The sequence below is a fragment of the Aphis gossypii genome, chromosome 2, assembly GCF_020184175.1.
Source record: "Aphis gossypii isolate Hap1 chromosome 2, ASM2018417v2, whole genome shotgun sequence".
Classification (NCBI taxonomy): Eukaryota; Metazoa; Arthropoda; class Insecta; order Hemiptera; family Aphididae; genus Aphis; species Aphis gossypii.
The window spans coordinates 26,393,492-26,417,808 of NC_065531.1; the positions used below are offsets into that span (position 1 = coordinate 26,393,492).

Here is a 24,317-nt window from a genome sequence, read left to right on the forward strand (position 1 = left end):
CTATAAAACTATATTATTATCATCATGATTATATTTTACGTATCACAAATTATGTTATGTTAAATGAACAAATATTTAATTAAGTGACTATTTTTTTACTTAATCTTTTTCATTTGTATATTTTTGTTTTCTATTACACAGCCGTGACGGTCATTATTTTTTTTCTTAAATTTTATAAAATACTTATTATAGCTTTTATATAGTTATCAAATATCATCAAATGTTTTGAATCAACAGATTAAATAAATAAAAAACAAATAATAATTCTTAAAATTAATTGTCATTCTTATACGCCATTGTTTGTGATTTGATTTTACTTGATAATTTGCCATGTATTCTGAAAATGTTTATAATAAAATATTTTCTCATATCAATTTACTTCTAAGTAAGTACTTAAAAATATATCTTTTATACTCGTAATTTATGTTGATTATATAAAATAAAAATTTAAAAGCGCTTATGCGTGATTGTTTTAGTTCAGAGTAAATATTAATTGTTAATTAACTTCGTTATCGCGCAGATTATAAGTGAATCATTGAAACCTTTTGTTCAGTATCGTTACGTTAAAAAAAAATATTACTAATGTTGAATAAAAATTTATATTTGTTTAAAAATTAAATTAAATACAATACGCATGTTTTTTCATTAATTTTGTTAACATCTCATCAAGGTAGATAGGTACTTACTTAAAATGATTGTAATAAATAGTAGTTGAATATTACACATTTTTCTATAACTTAATTAAATTTTTATTTTCATTAGTTTACTTTTTACTAATCATTGTTACAAACATACACGTAAATATAAAAAAAAAAACCATTTTTTTATTTATATATTTTAGTTATGTCCAATAATAATTAGCCCAATTTAAATCTTATAATAACTTAACACTAACAATATAACTATCTTCATTAATCACACATAGTTGTAGTAGGTATTTAATTTATTTTAAATATATTAATTGGTAACTTGTTAAATACTCATAAAGTCATAAACTGAGTATATAAATATAAGTATAGTCATGTATTAAACTCGTAAATGAAACGGCATTATAAAAAACTTTTGGACTAACTACTTAAAAATTTAGATATATTTAAAATGAATGAATATAAATTAAGTTTAGTTAAAATCAAGTTATGTAATAATTTTATTTTTATAAGTTCACAAAAATTCCACCTTTGATTTAAGAATTAATTTGGTTTATCCAATTACTTCTTAAACTTTGTTTAAAACATAAAAAGTGGAATTTTAAACATAATAATTTCTCATAGATTTATGTTAAGTGGATACAATTTTGAATACAAGACTATAAATATATAAATGAACAAAAAAAAAGTTTATATGAATATTTTACGATAAAATTGATGTATATTATGAAAAACATATTTATGAAATCTATTCATAGGTAACGTTTATTAACATATAATATATATTATATAAATTTTTCGACTACCTATTGGTTATATTTAACATTTTTACGTTTTTCTTTTATTTTAAAGTACCACAGTATCAACTTAATTTAAATAGAATATTGATTAAATATAATATAAACAGTAACATTGATGATTGATGATCGGTAGAAAAAATGGAGTGTTCTTAACGTAGGTATATTGGATATATTATGTATATAGTGTTAAAATAGTGTATACAGACTTTTGGCATCCGGAATAGCGGAGTAATAATAATAATCAAAATAAGGGGAAAATAATAAAAAGTGTCTTATTAATTTAAATTGTTAACCAGAGTAAAAAAAACAATACTACCTGTAAAAAAAGCAAGGCAATAAAATTAGTGGGAAAAAATTAAAACGGAAGTTGGCCGATGTAAGACTTACAAAATCCTTGGGCTTTCATAACGGTATCAAATGAGCCGTCGAAATTGAGTTTGTAATGTAGTTGTTTTTGTAATCCCTTTTGTTTCCCCGTCGTCTCGGCAGCAAACTTCTGCAGTGGTTTTTTCCCACTCCTGATAATTTTGTCGTTCCCGCTACATCCGTTGTACGTTATTCAATAATTTAGACCGAATAGAGAGATAGATAGGTAGGCGAGAGAGAAAAAAGACCAACCTACACAAAGTTTTCGTCGTTTGAAATGTTATATATTATATTTATATATATTATATATAGAGTGAAAAAATGTCACTTTTTGGGATCATGTTCTATAAATATTTTCGTATCCGTTTCTCATCCACCTGGCGCATCGATATATTACTTTTTCAAATTTTGACACGGTGGTGGCAGAAGATAAAACTATGAGACCGCGATGGATGATTAATGGCCACCGATGCCTGTCGTATGTAGTAACTACGGCAAGCCCTCGCCACCTCTCGGCCCCCGTCATTCCATCCCATGCATTTGGTTATCAGGATTATATGCCGTTGACGTATTGCGTCGCCTGTGATTGATAAATTATTTAATACCTTATATATATATATATATATTATTCGGACAGAGATTTAAAATTTTTTTTTTTTGTTTCTGGTCGGTAAATGAAAAACAACAGTTTTTTTTCGTTTTGGCTAAATAATAATTGGCGAACGGCCGTTTGTATTTGCTGTCACGTTTTTATACTGTTACTATAATTGGCGTGTCATCCTGCCACTTATGAGTCTTGTTCAATTGCATTACAATACGGGAAAACGTTTACTACGATCTACGGCATCCTCCTCTACTAACTCCTGAACAAATCGCTTACGTCGTACATAGTACTCGTCAATTAATTTTAATGATAGTAATTGAATGTTTTCTATATAATAACAATCTTTATTATTACTTTGTTCAAACGGTTAAATTAATTACAACTCTAGAAAATGGTAATTATGGCAATTTATTTTTAGTAAGTATAAATGTGTGTAAATAAGTGTAGTTGTGTAAACAATAAATACAAATGAATTTAGAATTTTGCATAGATTTCAATAATATTAAGCCTTTGATTTGATAATAGTATTTGTCAAGAATTATTATTTACAGTTTTATAAGTATTGTAGAAATATAATATAATATTTATCTATTCATATTTGTTTAGGTACAAAAATTACCAAAAATAATTTCCTAAGTTGAATTCATTTTGGTTTTTATCTTTTTATTTATACTTAAATTTTCAAATTAATATAGTTTAGAATCTTATATTTTTATTTTTAATAATGTGCATTTTTGTAGCAAACCATTATATTTGTAATCATTAAATTAGATTATTTTTATTGAATTTTCTGTAAATTAAACTTAATTAGTTGGGTACACTAGAAAATTGCGCTTTGTGCACTCACATATTTTGGTATCATTTTAATTATTATATCAAGTAAAAACTTCTATTGTTGAAAATAATGGAAAAAACATATTTTTACTTAATTTTTTAATTATGTTTCGTTGCCAGATTCTTTAAGACTTAAATAATACATAACGATTTAGTTTACTGTAAAGGTAGATAATATAATGTATAATATCTATATATGTTACTAGCAAAGGGGATTATCGGGCAATGTCTACATTGCCCGGGTATTATGATAGACAATGTTGGTAAAATTGTACATTAATCGTACTATATCGATAGTCCAATATGTAGGTAATGTAAATCGTAATGGTTATTTCTCTACTTTACCTATGTTTTTTATAATTTAGTTATACTATACATTTGATCGCTAATTATATAAATACATTAAATACTATAATATATCAAGAACGTAAAAGTGTCATTATTAATAAACAACATTTTTAGGTGTTACAACTAAAAATGTAGGTATTATGATTAATGATTATATATATATTATATAAAAATGATTTCAGACCATTATTTGTTTCGAAAATTGGAAACTTAATGTTATTGGAAATTGGAATGACATTTAGTATTACATTTTTCTTTGGTACTTTACATTTATATTTTTTATTCAAGTATTTTTGAGTACTTACAATTACATTTATCATACCCTTGTTCTTCTAAAGGGGATTACACTTATACACACTAGATGATTTGAACTCACGCGTCTGCGGTTTAAAAACGTCACGGTTTTAAATCGTCTGTAAGACCGGAAATACATTAGAACTAAATTGGGAAAATATTGTTTAATTGTTCCTGAAAATCGCAAACGAACACTCAAAATCAAACATACGCGATTTAGCGCTACCTAACGCGATCAGACTCTAAATTAAGAAATGTTCTTGCTGTTTCATTTAATGAAATAGTTGTTAGATTAGACCAACCTAACATCCGTCCCTTACATCAACTATTTTTTTTTACATGTAGTAAACTGATTACGCTTAAATGTGTCATGTGTGTTCTAATTTTCTTTCAGTGGTTCCTATCTCATAATTTATTGTGAGTTTAATATAATTTCTTTTTATACATATAATTGAAGTTACAATGCCCAATTTACTACAAGTAAAGTACATTCAGACCGGGCAATACATTACCTTGTTCAGATAAAGTAGTATTTTAATGTATTGCCCAAAAACACTGGCTAAAGTATACTTAGACTGGGCAACATATCACATTGTTCGATAGTCCAATTTGTCCGTAACATATTATTAATATTATATATATATATATAATATTATTGGTTTAAGTTATGGCACGCATGTATTATTACATGAAATAAATTATATCCTTATAATAATTTGTGAATTTGCGAATTTATATTAATGTCTTAAAATTATATAGGTAATAATTTCAAACACGACATCATATCTAAAATTAATTTTTAATGTATTTTATGAAGATAATTATTTCATTATAACTATTTAATAACATAAATTACATATGTTTATTTTAAAATATTATTCATAAGTACTTAATAAAAAGTTTATATCTTAAAATTAATATGATTGTTCTAAGGTCTAGAGTAAATATTTGATATATTTTAGTAAAACTTAAAAAAGAAATTTTTAAGTCTAATTGAAAATTATTAAAAAAATCATTTCAATTCGATAGTTGGTAAATATTGCTTTTAATTTATTTACACTTCTTCTGGAATTCGGTGTTTTTTTTATCCAATTAAATGTGTTTTACATAAGTAAATACGTGTGTATAATTTGTATGCGTTCCAAATAAATAATTGGCTAAACAGGTCATGAAATGTTATATAGAACGTGGCGGACAAATGTGTACGTGCGTGCGAAATAAATTAAATTACATAAAAATTCGGGAAAACTACAAAATTATACGAAAAACGTAGGTATTGTAGGTATACGAAACCGTATACCCAACTACAGTACTGTGTACAATAAACGTAATATAATAATCTATCAAACGATGTAAATTTTATTTTTAAATAATACACAAATCATAAAGAATTATTATATTATTATGTATCATAGCTCCTCGCAGTATTTAGATTTAAACGTTGAATCGTATTTTTGTTTGTAATAAATTGATTGTGCTCGTCGATTAGGAAAAAAAAGCTTATTCAAAACAGTTTAAATAATATATATATATATACATACGTTTATATACAATAATATTTGAATAGGAAATTCAGCTACTACCCTGTTTATATACAATACATAGTATCAGCTATATACTATATCGACGTGAACCTTACGTACGTGGGTGAATTTATTTCGGTATCAATTTATCCGTTGCTCCACGGGTAACGTGATTTGTTTACACGTCGACCAGATGGATGCACTTGATATACTTAATATATATATATACGTGTGTGTGTGTGCGTGTGGCGTATTTGTTATGTTGGTGTAGATTAATGCACATCAAACATACTTTACCGAACGCAAAATAAAATTGTACAGCGGAACTAAAGATTATTAGGTTCACTAGAGTGTTGCTTTATTATAAATATTTTTTCCTACTCGTTCGTTTACTTATATGCTGTTCGATTATTTTCGTTAAAATCGTTTTTTCAAAATATTATGCACCTATTTGTTAATATACAGTCTTCTGTGTATAAATTATAGCTTACGTTATAGTATATCTTATTTACGTTACCCCACGTCAACGCGAGATGTCCTGCTGTCAACGAGATGACTGGCTCGACTTGAATTCATATAAAAAAGCGATTTTTTATTCTCTAAAATTAAACGCTACAAGTAACCAAAAATAAGCCGTTTCATCGTTATATAAGTATAATCTATTATGGTTAACGATAATACTAGAACGATTTTATTATATTTTTTATGCTTTAAATTGCATACAATATAATGATACGGTCATTTTAAACTAAATGTTTTATGTGTGTTATAACTCGTTATTATTAATTTGTATATTTAACATAATAGATATCTAATAATAAGTATGAATACATATTACGTATATACTTGTTTTTTAAACGGAAATAAATTTATAGTTTTGTTGGTTGTTTAAAATTGTTGTCTAATTATATTTTCCATCATACAATGATTATTATAACTAATAATATAATATAATATATACATTTGATTCGTAAAGTAATTTACGGTAGCATGTATAATAGTATACATAACAATTATATTCTCTGAAATATAAAATTTTCAATTAATTTTTTTACATAATAGATCAAAATATGTATATTCTAGAGTATATGAATCCCACGTTTTGTGGCATTAACACGTTACATAGGTATAACATATTTTATAATTCATCTGTTATTGTTAAATATTCAAAAAATAAAATTAGTACAATAAATTTGAATTTCGATAAAAAATTTAAAATTAAAACTTTACAAACATGTTCTGTTAGGTTATATAAATTAAAATATTTTTTCAATTTTCTATTTTATTCTATAATTATTATTAATAACTATCGGCATTTTTTTCCGTTTTATTATTGTGACTAATTAATATCGATAACATCATACTTGCTATAACAATTTTGCAACCCTAATAATAATATTAAAATATTATATATCTATTCATGCTAATTGAATTTCTACGTAATTTCTCGTTGTTAATATCTATAATCAACCGGTGTTTTGAATAAAACATCCATTGTCATTTGGTTAGACATCTTTTATTTATATTGTCGTTTTGCCGTTAGATATTCTTGGCGTATCTGAGTCCATTTGGCATGAATACTCCTCTAGACAGACAACCCTTTTCCGTATAACCCCTAGACGATAAACCCGACTACACAGTAATTCGCCAGAATGTTCTAAAAGATAATCGGTCTAGTTTTCGTATCTACCATTCGTTTTATTATACATAATAATAATCAATGAATAATGTGGCTGTTGTAAACCGTACATTACATGGAACAAGCAATAGTTTTATTTTATTACATACACATGCTTATTGTTTTGTATATTCGGTTTTGAAAACGCTTACGAAATATAATTTATGAATGTACTAAGTACTTATATTATAATTATTATAATATAATATTGACGTATTATTGTTAATGTGTTATAATAGTTTTTAAAATATTATTGTGTAGGAAAAATTTTATCTAGTAATAGAAAAATATTAAGCTAGATACAAATTTAATATTATTCATCTTACTGCTTAAATAATGTCAGATTTAGGGGTAAAAAATTGTGTAATTTATGATTTATAAAAACAATAAAACTTTATTTTGACAAACATAATCTGCTGTTTATAATAAAAAATAATATTTAATTTTTATAACAATAAATATTAAAGATATACCTCTACCGTTTCTTGAAAAGTTATTACGATTTTAAAATTTTGAAATACAGGAATTTTCTTTTGCTCATTTCGTTCGCCAGTTCTTTCGGATGTATTTTATAAGATGCTTATTTATATAATATTTCAATTTTCAATATAATATCACATTGCCTGAAATGCGTTATACATATAGTTTCTAAGCAACTACTTTCAGAAAAAAATTATTAAAAATTGACCTCTATTAAAAAATTTGTATCAAGGGACTCTTTATTTAGCTAAATTTGGTCATAAATATAATTTATATACCTATAAAAAAAAATTTAGCTTTAAAATATGATAAAGCACTAACATATGAACTAATTTTAATGCCATTAGACGATATGTATATTAAATCTTTTAGTAAGATTTTTAACTGTTATAAACTAAAAAGAATCCCTAAAATAGTATCTAAATAAGGTTTCTGCTCTCATAGCCTGACTGTAGCCTGTAGATATATTCATATTCAATATGAATCTATATTATAAGAATTATGAATAGGTTTTATGTATTTTATAATGCTATAGTCAACATTATAATATAGTAAACAAAAACGCCTACAGTTAATTTACATAAATTAATTTAAAAAAATTAAACTTAAAAAGAACAAATATTTTTTGATGTTTCAAGAGTTTTGACAATGATATTTTTATTCATTCTAATATAACATAATGGTCACACGGCTTTTTGGATAGGCCATTTCACTACAACGATTTCAAGGATCAACTGAGTTTACCTGTTGTACCATATAAACATATAATATGACAAATTTTATTACCCAATGCATTTAAATAATACCAAAATCAAAAAGCTATTGTTGGTTACAATACTTATGTGAGCCTATATTTCAGGTATTTCATAACAATAATAAAATATTTGAATTTTCATAGTAAAATATCGGACGAACATAATAATAAAATTAGTGAAAATTTATCTTTAGTCTGAGTGACTTTGTCAACACAAGAGAGGTATACTCAGGTCGAAAGGCACTGGGGATAAAAATATTGCATTTTTGATATATGTTTTCCTTTGAAGGTTTTACAGTCCGAACGACTGAATACTGACCACTAAACATAACCTGTTACATGTTAACAACAACAAAAAAAAAACATTCTACTCCACTGACCTTGCAACATTGGGTTTCTCATTTCCTTTTATAAAAACTAGCGTTTACTTCCATACAGTTTAATTTTCCGGATGATTATTGAATTTAAGCATAGATTACTACCTAGACCTATCTTAACTCTGATCTAATTTAATTTTGCTATATATCATTTGTAATCGTAAAAAATCAATCACCAAAATAATGATTTATTTTATAGTTTTTAATTATAATAAATTAGTATATATTTAAAATTTAATAATATTTAATACATAATTTTGATTATTTTATCTAAAAAATTGTTTAAATAAAACTTAAATTAATATTAAAAAGAAATATGTGATGTACTATGTAATATTTACTTCTATATTATATACTATGCAATTGAATAAACTATTTTGTATAAAACAATATTATTATTATTAAGACGAACAAATGTTTGCGAGAGTCATCGATGTAGATTTCTAATGAATTACAGCGATTAAATATAATGAAAATGTTGGTATATATACTGAGCGATAAGATTTTGGCAACTGTTTCTGATTAAACCGTTTGGTTAGGTAAATATCTATATGTAGATATTTAAAGCTTAAAATATTTCTACAAGTATAAGATAAGTATAAGATTTCGTTTACTCTTAAAAGCTTATTTTCTAAATTACATTAAAAATTTATAAATCAAAAACAATTAATAAACATAGAAAATATGTTTTAACGATTTTAATTTTTAAACACTGTTTGAAATTGATAAATGTTATATTGCATAATAAGTGATCACAGTGATTTTTTTTCACTATCCAAACAGATAATTAAAATAATTATAAAACTGTATAGGTCTAAGAGTTTTTAAATCACTGCTATATTTGAGGAATTCGCGAAAAAATAATACCACTAAACAGATTTATATAGAATCTAAAACTCATGCGAATATAATCAAAAATTTGTTATAACTCATTTTGATGATTAAATAATAACAAAAAAATTGTATTATCATCGGTATATAAAAGTTAAATTAAATAAGACGTAAATTTGTCATAGGAAGTATAAATGTTGTTTATGTAAATGAAAATCCTTATACAATTATTACGTTATCTTTAAATACAAAAAAAAAAATGTTTATAAGAGAATTGTTTGCGTTTTATTTTTTAATGTGGTTAAAAGTATAATTGCATAAAAATACAATATAAATAAATTTAAAATATGTAATGTTACATCATAAGATTCTGTTATAGACACAATATATTTTTTTTATTTAAAATAATAATAATGTTAATATAGTTTTCAAATGAGTGAAAATTCAAAAATCATATAGGTATTATATTCAAATATCTTTGTTCAATAGTCTTTCGTAATATTTATATTTTAATATCTACATAACTTCAATATTATTTGTGTTTATCGATTTGTATAATGCCAGCTAATATATAATATAGTGAATACGCGTATCAGAGATATGTTGTTTCCACTTATTCATTGCTAATGTATTGCTTAAAAATATTCATTAATATTTAAAAAGGGATTGAACGAAAGAATATTATAAAGTGCACAAAAAACTTTTCTGAATCTTCCCGTTTTCTTTGTTTGCATATTTAATGCTGAGTGAAGTGGTACAAATACTGAAATACATATTTAATGTTGTTATGAAAGTTAATATTTTAAAAACGTTTGAATTATAAAAATCACAATTAACAAAGTGGATAAAAGAGAATTTCTGGTACTAACATTTAAAAATAAGTTAAATAAGCAACAAATTATTTAGATAATGAAACATTAAAACATGTGTACTGCAGTGTTTTCGTGAATAAACTACGTTTATTAATGTTAATATCGTCAAATAATTATATTAGATTTGATATCGAAAATGAGTTACGTGTACAATTATATTATTATTATTAGAAATAACGAGTAATGGTTGGGTTGAATCCGACTTAATGGTTAAATTACATTTTTTACAGTACCAATCTCACTTTGATGGATTAAACTGTTTGTATTTTACTTTAACTCGTGGTTTTAGTAGCGATTCATTTTATGGAATTTACTAGTAGAAATTTAATGAAAAAAGTTAAGAAATGGGGGGCGAAATGATAAGTAAAGACAAAAAAGGGGGGAAAAAGAAGAAAAACATTATATGGAAATAAAGCAAATAAATTATATAAGAAATTAATCATAAAAAAGGGCATAAACAATGCTTTTATTTTCGACACCCTCTTATTGTTAGTAGTTTTTTCTTGTTCTTTTTGTTTTTTCTTCATTTCGTATATTTTTGTATTTAATAGTTATTTATTTTGAAAATGGTTTAATTTTCCTCGTAAGATTTGAATTGTTTTATTACTTTGAATAATATTTTATCATTTTGCTTTATTAAAAAAACCACGTAAAGGTTGTTAGTCGTTTTTTATTGATCTATGGTAAATATTTAAATATTAGCTCGTTCTAATACAAAATAAAAATTATTTGTCTGGCTGAATAAAAATAAAAATAATCACTAATTTTAAAGTGATTAATAAAATAATGTAAATTTCACAATTGTTTTTGTGTTAATAATTAAAAAAAAATATGAGTACTGATCGAAAAATAAGCTTTTAGTGTAGCTTGTATTATAAGCTTTCACTTTTATAATGGTCTGTAACGTCTTTTAAGTCAATTATTACAATTATTATTATTATCTATATAATATATTGTAAATAGTTTTAGTAAACTATGATAATTTTATTTACTGTAAACAGATTGCAGAGTGAAATATATTATAATTTCTAAGTGTAATATGAAATATATGCAGAATATATATTATGTCATAATGATGACAAGTTTGAATATTATTTTATAGACATTAAAGATCAAAATTTTTAAAATTTAATATAGCAAACATCATAAGCAAAATGTTTTTTTTTTTTTAAAAAGTTAAGAGTTTTCTTATCTTTGTAAAATATAATATTTACTCTTACAAAAACTAATATATAGTACGTGCTATGTTGGTTATCTGTCAATATATAATAATTGAGTTGATATTTTGCCCATTATATGAAATTGAAAGGCTAAAATATTGTCTATTGAAATGTGACGTTGAGTTTTTTTCTAAAGATTAATTGTATACATAACGTATACAATGTGCATAATATTATGTATTTATAGTATTTTATATGATATATTTATTTTATTATGTTATGATATAGTTTATACAGCAATGCAGGCCTCGGGGTTAGTCTTAAGAAAATGTAATTTACTTCGTAGCGAGTATGATAATGGTAGATAATAATACTGTTTTATTCTATTAAGTTGTGAGGTGTTAGTCTTAGAAAACTCGTTCTGTTTAAAATACCTAATTCATTATTCAATAAATATATTATTATACATTACACAGCAATAAACTGACAAGTGTATATAATAGAAATGCCAACGTGAGATACTACACGTTAGTTTAATAAATATTATTTACATAAACTTAAAAGAGCGTATTTCGTCGGTTTGCCATAATTATTAGTAGCAACATAAACGAAAATATAAAAGTTCAGTTAATGCGCCGTATATTTATTTATTTTTTAAACGTTATTTCAGTCACCCCCATACAGCATATATTATGTTGTTTTTATATATATGTTCATGTACGATTTGGTATGGTATATTTTTATTATAACGTTGATGACGACAAATTTATATCGCACATAAAAAATTCTGTACAATAATATATTGTGGTAATGTAACGGCGGCTACGGTTGCTGCGTGAGGGTGGAACGGGGTGGGATACGAGAGATGGAAAAAATGTGTTTAATTTAAAACAATAAAACGGGTCACTCAATTCGCAGGACTCCAGACCCTCTCCCGCAACCAGTCGTTTCCAACGTACGTGATGTGTCTGGAACACTTGGCAATATTATTATCTAAACTATGCATATACGTATATATATATATATATATATATATATATAATATAATGACCATGGTTTAATGACTCACTCGACACTATATTTAGTACATATATTATATAAATATATATACGCACACATACACGTCATGGTGAATATTGTTTCACCCCACAAAACGAATTTGCACCCCCAGCGCCACTGCCTCCGATACTCGCACCAAACCTCAATTGCCACCCCTCTTCCGTATATTATCACTAACTTTTCCTGGCGGGCTGGTGTACTCGGCCTAAAGTTTTAACGTTGTCGTTATACAACTTCCGCCGAGCGTTACACCCACAATTTCTCGCGTTTCCAATAAACCGCATCACAAGTCCATATATTATATGTATACGCATACACACAAACAAGTGCATACTCAAACGTACACATGTGTATACGCTTGTAAATCGTCACAATATCGCTATAATAACGAGAAACTTTTACCAACCGCCACAGCTTAAAACGGAAACGTTGTCAAGTAAACGTCGAAAATTACATATATCTTTTTAACTATGTCTTAAAAATTACCAAAATATAACCATAAAATATGCTTTGTATGAAAAATATTATTTTATTGTAGCTATAGTTGGATATTTAAAAACAAAAGTTTTGTGTGGAACGATACTTTTTAAATAAGATTATATTTACAATATCCATTAAAAATTCAATTTTTTATTAAAAAAATCCAAGCCAGTAGTTTTTCGGTGGAGTATATTTCGATTATACCTCATCGTTATTGAGAAGGTCACTATAATATAATATGTTAATTGTTAAATATGAATTTAATGCTAAGCCATTATTTATTTCTATAAGAGTATTTAATTTTTTTATTAGTAATATAGTATGATAAAGTATTTTTATTAAAAAACGAATCGTTTATAGATATATAATTATATAATAATAATTATATTGTTATAATATTTCAAAGCTTTTATAGTTTAAGAAATGTAAATTTCTATAAATTGCATAAAATATTTTAACAATTTAAAGACGTTTAATAAATGGTAATATGTTTTTGGTGGGCATTTCGTGTCTCGAAGGATATTCATTTTTAATTTAATACTAAAAAAACTGATTTTTCTCAAAATTGTAAATTTTCCTATTTTTCAGAGATTTTTTTTTTTATTATTTTTCCTAATTACTTTAAAAATTATAGAAAATGTTCAATTATAACCTCCTGAAGTATCAACTAGATCTAATTTATCATTTTGAATCTTCCTTGAAAATAAATATATTTATTGTTCCTTAGAGTGTTGTCAAACAAACACATAATGTTCAGTTAGACTAATACATTCATTGTTCACACACAAAAAATAGTTAAAAAAACTAAAAAAAATATATATATTTAATTAAAAATATTTCTTTTAATAGTTTTACTTTACTTCGATTTAACAATGAAGCACATTGTTTGATGTTTTTTTTCTAGTAGGTAACTCAGTTTAAAAACAATCTTATATCTTTTTTAGTTGTTGTCCCTTAACTCACACGATCGTTCAATCTTATCTTACCTCCCGTTTCAGATATACAATTCACTTAATAAATAGAACTTTTTGAAATTATTTTTTGACTTTAATTATCTTATTGCATCATAAGATTATACTAATTAGTCTTACCATTGCAACCGTTATTTTCTCCCGATAAATGATCTATTAATAATCAACAGTCGAGCTATAATAATATTTGTCAATGTAGGTACTAGCCACCATTATTACGATTAGTGTGACAATTGGATTAAAATTAATGTACCTACTTTTTATGTTTTATTTTGTATAGAAATGTCAATGCCAAGATTTGCCGAGCCCATACCAAACGTCACGGTCAGCATTGGCAGAGACGCACTATTGGCGTGTGTGGTGGACAACCTACGTGGATTTAAGGTGAGAAAACCGAAACACTACGTTTTTGTTAATACGCAGTTAATGTATAATAATATTCTCCGGGGTGGTCTTGTCACAATATCCGCAAACATGTTTTTCTCTTCAACATAACAAATAAGATAATTCTTATTAACTGTACATTACGGTCACTTAAATAACCCCAAAATAGGTGACTTCAGGACATTAAATAACCTCGGTCAACAAAGGAAAACTTTTAATTGGGTTTAAAATAAGAGTCTCAAATAATTTCATCTATTTGCTATAATTTTCCGGAAAATGTCTGGCTTTTAAACGGAGTAAAAAGTTAAATAATGAAAATTTACTATTTTACTGATCATTAATTAATACAAGTGAACTTTTTTTTTTATACTATACGTTATTTATGGTTACTTAGTTATTTTTATTAATATCATAAATACATATTTATTATAGAAAAGGCGAAGTATTAATTGTTGACTAAAAGTATTACAAATTTAATGAAGAAACTTTAATATTTTTATATAAATTGTGTATTATTTTTCAAAAGTAGAGTACATTTAATTATTTCAATTTATTAAATCACAATAGTCTTCTATGTAATAATATAAAAGGTAAAGTTTAAAAATATGATTATAAAGTAGATATAAAAAGTCGATGATTTGCGCTTTACATTAAGTTAAGTTTTATAATTTTAAAATTTAAATGGTCCGTGTTTTAATCCAAAAAGTTCTATTTGGTGTGAATTATGATAGTTATTTAATTTTATATTGTAAGATTATTAAATTAAAAATAACTATTAGGTACTATACTTACCGTAGAAAATAATAAAATTTAAATTAATTCAACTTTATATTTTATAATATCTATCGAGTATTAATTATGGTACCTATCTTTGGAGTATCTTAGCATTTTCTTGTATAATAAAAAAATACAAGCAGTTATCTTTCATCAATGGTGTTCCTATCATAAATAATTACATTAATAATATGTTATTTTATACTCGTTAAACTATGAGATGTTTAATTATTGTAGATAGTAAAGTTATATTTATATGTATTTTAATAATTTTTTGTTAACTATTTTGTAAAAACACTTACAAATATGTTACTTATTTTTTTTTACATTACTTCTTACAGTACATATTTTTTTTATCATTTTGTACAAAGCAAAAAATTTTTTAAACAAAAATCATAATATACTCTAATAAATAATCATAAAGCATGTAGACACTACCTATACTAATTTTAAATAATTAAACACGATTTGTTTTATACTAATATTAATTATAATTTAGTAATTACCACACACATTATGTTACACAATATAATTGATAGTACCTAGTAAATTAAAAACGTTTATACGCGAACGTTACTATTTTTTTTTTTTATTCTGAAACCAACTACATAAAATATATGCTCAAGTATAATATTATAACATTGCATAGCCGTTAGTGAGTACCATTCCTATCATTGTACATAATGACTGTTAGACTGTGATTACTTGTTGTAAACATCGTGTTAGTCAAGTCTAATTAAATATTATGTATCTACGGTTTAACGTACAAAGGCTTACAAATTTACAAGAGGGACACGGTGGTCAATCACAAGCGTGTCTAATCAGCAACAGTGGGTTTTAATAATAATTATTATATAGAAACAGTTAGGGATGGCCAACTGACCAATCAAGCTACAGTACGTCTGTATATTATATCGTAGTCATTATCAGCTATATGATGTATAATAATAAACTAAAACGGAGTTTGTCATCAAATGGTGTTGAGTACGATTACAGTATAGGTTTGGCTTTGACGATATACGTGCACGGCAAAACACGAATTCTATATATTATATAAGTTCGTAATAATCGGTCATTCGAAGAACGTTATAATATATTAATATTACAATAATTCATTACACATAACTGAATGTATATACAAAATAACTTAAGATTGCAGAGTGATGGTTTTAATTTTAACTGTCGGGTTGGGAGCATCAAATATCCTTATAAAATGTAATGATTTTTGATATCCTGTGATGGCGTTATGTATAAGTCATACAAAAACTCGATAAAATAAATTGTATTTGTATGATAATATGTAAAAAGATAATTTAATAGATCTAAAAATGGATAATTTTTTTTTATTGTTTTTACAGTGGTGTTTTTCCTATTTTTTATTACGACTATTTGTTTAGATAAAAGAAGTCCATAAATGTAAAATATAAACTATCTATATAGATACGAGATAGAACATATTACTGATACTGATGGTACTTCATAGAAGTAATTTTTGGAATTCATACTGCAATTTTTCAAAAAGTTTCAAAAAATTATCAAAAACCTACAGGCATATACGAAAGGAAAACGACCAGTATTAGAGACGATAACTTAATGTATTAAATTACAACTTTCGACCTGTTATTTTGTCAATTATTTATTTAATTACATTTTAATAATCTTTTAAGAGTTGATATTTTCGAAAAAAAAATGATTTACTTTATCATGTTAAACTATTATTATAAATACCTACACCTCTAAAATGTTTTCTTATAATTACTGAACTGCCGAATTGAAAATATTTTAAATACATATTTAATGCTACAAGAAACCGGGTTCCACTAAGAATTGATTTTTGAACGCTATAATTTTTTTTTTTAAATTTCAATTTACATACAGAAAATTCATACCCAGTCATCATGGAGAGTGAAAATAGTCGAGTGTCTAAACATAATATAGAGTATCCATTTATTCATTAAGAACAAAAATAACTGGGCTGTCAGTTGGTTGTGAGAATTTAATGAACGAAATGATTTGAAGACTATTCAAAGAGTTTCGTAATAATCGTTTGTACTTATTTAAAATATATTTTATTTCAGTAAGAAAAACGCATAAGATTCAATTTAATTAATATATATATATATATATTTATAATAATAATAAATATTTAATATTTGTACATATATATACCTCTTTATCATATTATATTGTGTACAATTTTATTTTGGTATCGTACATAAGGCATTATTAGTGCATCTTGTGTACTTCTTATATACTTTCGAGAGTCAGGATATGGTTCAATAATCATTGCGATCTCGGGGATCGGAATATACTTGAATTTATAATATGCACGTACAGCCCTATAATACTTTCGTATTGTATTCTATTGAAAATTCTAAACATTTTATCTTTAATCTGGTCTTTTTTTATTTTCTTGCAGGTCGCATGGGTCAGGGTAGATACGCAGACAATTTTGTCCATTCACCACAACGTTATTACCCAAAATCCTAGGGTAACGCTTTCCTACAACGACCACCGATCGTGGTATTTACATATTAGAGATGTGCACGAAGAAGATCGGGGATGGTACATGTGCCAAGTGAACACGGACCCGATGAGAAGTCGACAAGGGTACTTGCAAGTGGTCGGTAAGTATACGACTTGTTTTTAACTTTAATCGTTCGTGTATTTTGTTTCGATTCGATTATTCGAATTTATAATATTCGTGTTTTATTATTATGCGCTAAAAACGTAGGTGACGAAATAAAACAGTTCTCATTTTTTGTTTTAACCTAAAAGTTTACAATTCACTTAAATTAATTGAGTTTGTAAAGTTTGTCAAATTGTTCAAGGACCTACGGAATAGTATCAAAAGTGATCTAAACCCTAATTTTTTAGATTTTATACATATAAGATTCGATAAGTATGTCCAGTTCCATTTTTTTTAAATAATTAATTTATTAAAATTCTGATCTTCGATTATTTTTAAATTATACATCATAATCATATTTCAACTACTTTGGTTTTTTTTTATGTTATTTTAGTTTCTTGTTTGAAAAAAATTGTAGTATATTGTATGGTCAAAGAAAACTTTTTAAAGACTTAATTAAAGTATTTGAATATATTGTTCTTAAGTGTAATTAATATTTCCAAATTTTAGAATTTAAATAAATGCATTATTATAAGAAAAAAGGTAGAAAAATGGATATCGTTTTGTTGTATATTAACTGTCGGGTGACCCACTATTACGGATGTGTTAAATTTAAGTTTTATGGTATATTATTATATACGAAAAACGATTCTGAGTAGAAACAGTCTGTCTATATTATCACTAGTTAAGTATATTTCATGATATGTTTTTCCTTTTTGAGATATAGCTGTATTAAAGCCATTTATTTTACTTTTAATATTATGATATGAACGTATGGGATTCAACTCTAGAGCTTGGCTAAGAAATCAAACTTATATAAAATTCAGTCTTTCTAAAACATAACACTTAGCCAGATTACAAATTATCCGCTCTATATCTCTAATCAGATACTCCACCATGACCTAAGGATAAAAACAATTGAGGGAGAAGCAGTAGTTTTCTATAAACTTTTTTTTCTAGATAAAAAATATCACGATAATCCATTAATAAAAGGTTAACACATTCTTGCACTTCCTAAAAAAATCCTCACCACAGGCTTAAACGGAGTTGGTGTAGGGATATTATTTTCGAACTGTATAGATTGTATATTATTTGTAAAAAAAGTATTATGAAATGTTGAAATAATTATTTTTTTTTTTTTGTCAATGTAGTATTACATTTTCAAACATTTTGAATAATAATATAGAATTTATCGACATTTATAGAAAAAAAAAACATAAAAAGTTAAAAATTTGACATGCCTATAAATAGTTCAAAATAAGTTAAAAAATGATTAAAATGTCCTCATTTATTGAAATTGATCATATTTTTATGTATCTATGGTTATTCTTTTTGAGTTGAAAAAAAAAATCGTTTGAAAAGAAATAGTTATTATATTTATGAATATTCAATATCGTATAAATACTAAACTTTAAATGCTCATGAAAAATAAATTTGGTTTTCTGATAGAATTTTTTTTTATATAGGTTAAACATAATAGGTAAACATTTATAAAGAACCTTGTATTAAATTTCGAAATCTTAAATATAAATAGAAAATTATTTATACTTTTTAATTGAGAACTGAACCACTTATAAGGATAATTTTCTTATAAATGGTTTAGTATAATATAATTATATTACATTTACACATTTATTTGTATAAAAAAAACTAAACAAAATTAAAAATTTTGATCGTTCATGATAAAGTAGCTCAAAAAGTCAAAATGTTTAAAAATAATATAGTGTTCATAAACAGAAAATTACTATATATATATTGGTAACAATTTTAAGTTTTTGAATTATAATGAAATAAAGAAATCGATTTTGTCATAATCTGGTTTAGCGTATGAGTTTCTGTTTACCTACCTTAATTTTTGTTTGTTTTTCCCGATTATAAAAAAAAAGTATTGGATATTTTTAATTTTAACCCCTAAATTTAAACCGAAATTTGCTATCCAAAACCACGCTTAAATTGAAAATCGAATCATTTTATGAATGATTTTATGAATTTATTTTATTTTATTTTATAATTTATTTTATGAATTTTACTTATCGTATACGGTTTACTCATACACAAAAAATGAAAACATTATTGTAAAATCAATACATTTATTGTTCTGCTCAGAATCTAAAATGGGAGCACCTAAATATTCTTGATGAATCACTTTGTATATTATGTTAATAATAGTAAGTTTTAAATACACATAAATGAATATAGGGTAGTTATTAAACGTCGAGAAATATTCATAATTTTTGTTGAAATTTCTTACGACGTACAATACTTCTCGTTTTATATAATTACACCTTTGTTAAACCCTCTTTAAAATCAACATAATCTATTTCAAAGAACGAACTATATTTACGTAAATTTAATTTTTAATTAGCATATGTGTTATTTTTCTGGAAACTTTACTTTATAATATATACAATATACATGCATAATAAGTATTTATATATTATGTAATTGGAGAATGTGGATAATTTATAATATATTTTGAGGTATGTATTTTATAAAATTATAAAAGTTCTTAATTAAATATAATAATATATGTTGTGTTATTATAATAAGATTCACTATAGAAATGATAAAGAAGTTTAAAAGTAACTAAATAATGTATAATAATAATTATAATGAAGTAGTAACAATATTTTGATTATTTCAACAATGACATTATAAAATATGTTTAAGAGATAAATAAATGTCACCCTATATAAAACTGTAATATTATGGTCGTGACTGGCAGAGTGGGGTTTAAATTCAAACTTGGTAATGAGAATTCGTTTAGATTATTTTTTCTGTAGCTATAACATTTAGGGGGAGGGGGTGAATATCAAATAGATTATAGTACCCAACTAAAAATGATAAACGCTTTTCTTACATTAATTCAGACAAACTATGAACTCTTTAATTTATGAGTATGAATTAAAAACGCAATGACCGGAGATATGTGATTAAAATTAAATTTATTGTTTGGTATCTTAGGTATATTGTACATATTTTCAGTATAAACGATTATGTATGTTGTAAAGACATTGTAACTATAGACAAGAGTACTATCGAACTGTTTTTTTTTATTAATTTATTTGTTATTTTGGGTTTAAATAAAATTTAAGTTGTATGTCATCGATCATTGCCTTGATTGTATGTGTATAGTAGCAACATTAAACTATCATTTTATTGTCTTTAAAGTCTTAAAACAATATATTATAAGGCATGGAATTTTATATAATATAAATTATATTATGTATGTCAGTATCAATAGTATGATTGATTATCACGTGTATTGGTGTATGATACCAAATCTACTTTTATATTTAATAAAATAGGTTTCTATAATTATTGTTATTATTGTAACCTAAGAAAATAATTACTAATTTTACTCGTAAGTGACTTTGTAGTTAACCACACCTAATTATATGATCCATTTAATGTAATATATTCATTATTTCAAAAATTATTAAATTTTTAAAAATAATTTTTAGTTTTTTACTAAACAATATTTCTCTAAAAAAAAATAATTTTATTATTTTTTTTATTGTGATCAAATTTTAAATTTTTAAATTAATAACGACAACTTGCTTGTTTATAATTTCTTATTTTAAAGCAAAAAATTTTTTGGATTACTTCGATTCAAAATAATGGAATTTTGGACGAATGGTTTATAAGTTATAACTATTTAAAGTATTAACGGATGGAGTAGAGAGGTAGAAAAGTACTCAGCTAAATGTTAGTCCGCTTATTGCAACTTTAAATACTTATAATTAGGGCTCGAATTTTAAAACATATGCTTCTTTTTTTATACATAAGATAGATATCTAACTTTTATGTATAAATTTGGTTTACGTTATTCTGATTCAACAAAATAAACCAATTTATTCTTGCTTATATCAGCTATAGAATTTTTAAAATGTTTATTATGCTATTAAAGTAATAATAAAAAATTGAATTAATAAGAAACGTAAAAACCCAGAATGCATTATAGGTATTAAATTATTATTGTTTTCGTTATCGGCTTATTTATTAAACGTATAGAATATAGATTGTCGATCCAAATTAATATTAATAATAGCTATAATTAGCCTGCTGTAACTATACGGTCAGTATGCCTATAATATCGATATCGACCATTTCAAAATTTAAGATTTAGTGCTGTCATTTGAAACCTCTTGTATGAATTATGCAATGATCAATTCAGTGTATGTAGAGAGTCGTTTTCTACGCATAAAAATATTTCGCCGGACAATATAAAGTCAGTTTCACTACTGCATATTTAATACATGGCAATTAATTTTTTTTTTCAATTTAAATAAATTTTTCAAAATTTTTTATTTATTTTTATAACTAGTTCGTGTTAACTTTTAGTCATGGTTTTTTTACTTTTTAAAATTAAATATACTTTTTTGATTTTTTAAAACAATCGTGTGCTTTTTTTAGTTGCCTATTCTGCTTTAAAATCTGAGTCCTACTAATATTCCGCTTAGAAATGTGAAATTAAAAAAATATTTGTTATCATTTAAAAAGAATAAAATCCTTAAGACACAATAACCGTAAATAATATCATAGTTTCCCAAAAACATTGTTTTGTAGGTAACAACTTTATATTATGTAAAAAGAAGATTTTTAAAAAATTTCAATGATTTTTGAAAAGAGTGAGAAAACTTATTTTACATTTAATGGATTATACTGTATAATACTGATTACTGATATGTGTTAAATTCCTAATATATTATTATAATAGGTAAAATACACAAATTCAATTATTAGCAATTACCTATATAATATTAATAATTGACCATACTAAATTTTTATAATTTGGTGTTAACACACGTCATATATGTACAAATTATTTTATTACAGTTTTGCAAAAAGCGCAAAAGCATAAAACCAACGATAAAAATCAAATCAAAATTTGATGAAATATTAAAATACACGCAAAACGATATAATAACGATTGTCTACTATAATAAATAGAAAACGTAAAGTTTAATTTTTTTTAATTTTTTGTTTCCAAGTACCCCCGAGCATCATAGACAAGGAGACGAGCACAGACATGGTGGTCCGTGAAGCGAGTAATGCTACTTTAATATGCAAAGCTGCCGGATACCCAGAACCGTATGTAATGTGGCGGAGGGAGGACGGCGACGATATTAATTACAATGGAGACACAGGTAGGCACGCGATACTGTATAATAATAATGATATGACGATACCAATGGAGTTATATGATAACGAGGGTGTATCGTGTATGTACAGTGAATATAATATATTGTAGTGGGTAATAATAAGAAGGGTTGGTATGGGTGGGAGGTACCGGGCCGGTCGAGTAGAAATAATTACTGAACCACTTAATGCTTCGATACGACGGATTCACAGCGACGGACAACCGTGCTGTAAATCTATACTAAACGTCCATGATGTAGACTATTTTACCTTCGACGTGCAAACATTACTACATTACTATATTTATATTATATATCAGGTAGTGATTCTTTTATCGAAGGACACACTCGTTATTTCAATAACTATATTAACGTTTTTGAAAATTAAAAATGATTGTTCATTGTCATATAATTTTTAAAATTTTTACTGTTTTAAATGATAACATACATTTATCAATTATTGTATATTGTAAAGCAAACAATAATTATTCGGAGTATTTTGGTGTGTATGAATCGAATTTCGGACGAATGGTTGAGAAGTTATAAAAAGTGTAAAAGTTTTTAAAATAATGTGTGTTCTTTGATAAAAAAATTCACCCTGTATATAATAGTATGCGCATACTGTCATAAATAATTTGATAACTAGCAATTTGAATGTACTTATATCATAATGTTATATTATATTATTAAATCATTATCTGTGTTATCACCTACCTCGTCATCGCATGTGATTTTCGCGCAGTTATGGCGAAATTAACCGGCTTGGACTTATCTTTCATTTCAACCGATCTTGTCTGTATAATTTACAACGCCAATTAAAACTACCGCGATGGGTTACACTGCAATAAAATAATAATAATTTTATAAATTATATTATTCGACTGTCGAACATTTTTTGTACGCCACTATATTGTGGTAACCGATTGTTTTAAAGTTACCTATACGCGCGACACGTTCACAATCGCTTATGTTCGAGTTGAACACTTTTTTTATGATATTATGTGTGTATATAAACGTGATGAAATTCAAGGTTTTAAAAAATATACATTGTACCGGGCGATCTATATATGTATATGTATATTATATTCACGTCCTAATTACTATATTCTACGAGCTATAGCGACCGAAGGTAGGGATAATAATCGCGCTCGCCACTCCTTTCTTTCTCTATTTAATTACAATGATTTGCTCGTACCTATACATTTTTCTTCGTTGCGCGATAAAAGCTAAACATATTATTATAATTATTATGATTTTTTTACAGTGTGCACCACATAACGTGTGTACAATATTAACAAGTTCAACTACACG

General features: G+C 25.2%; 1 protein-coding gene and 1 long non-coding RNA gene across 5 annotated transcripts in view; one reads left to right on the forward strand and one right to left on the reverse strand.

The window, feature by feature from the left end:
* Nucleotides 1-24,317, forward strand: part of LOC114126188 (lachesin-like) — a 111,332-nt gene that overhangs the window by 54,676 nt on the left and 32,339 nt on the right. For all 4 annotated transcript variants that reach the window (XM_050201235.1, XM_050201234.1, XM_050201237.1 and 1 more), the window contains exons 4-6: nucleotides 14,359-14,462; nucleotides 17,656-17,863; nucleotides 22,860-23,015. In XM_050201235.1, the coding sequence (XP_050057192.1) occupies nucleotides 14,359-14,462; nucleotides 17,656-17,863; nucleotides 22,860-23,015 (468 nt within the window). The remainder of the gene's footprint in view (nucleotides 1-14,358; nucleotides 14,463-17,655; nucleotides 17,864-22,859; nucleotides 23,016-24,317) is intronic.
* Nucleotides 1,484-23,956, reverse strand: LOC126550187 (uncharacterized). Its single transcript, XR_007604223.1, has 3 exons — nucleotides 23,721-23,956; nucleotides 1,835-2,393; nucleotides 1,484-1,763 (listed from the first exon to the last, which is right to left on the reverse strand). It is a non-coding gene; the product is annotated as an uncharacterized LOC126550187 (long non-coding RNA).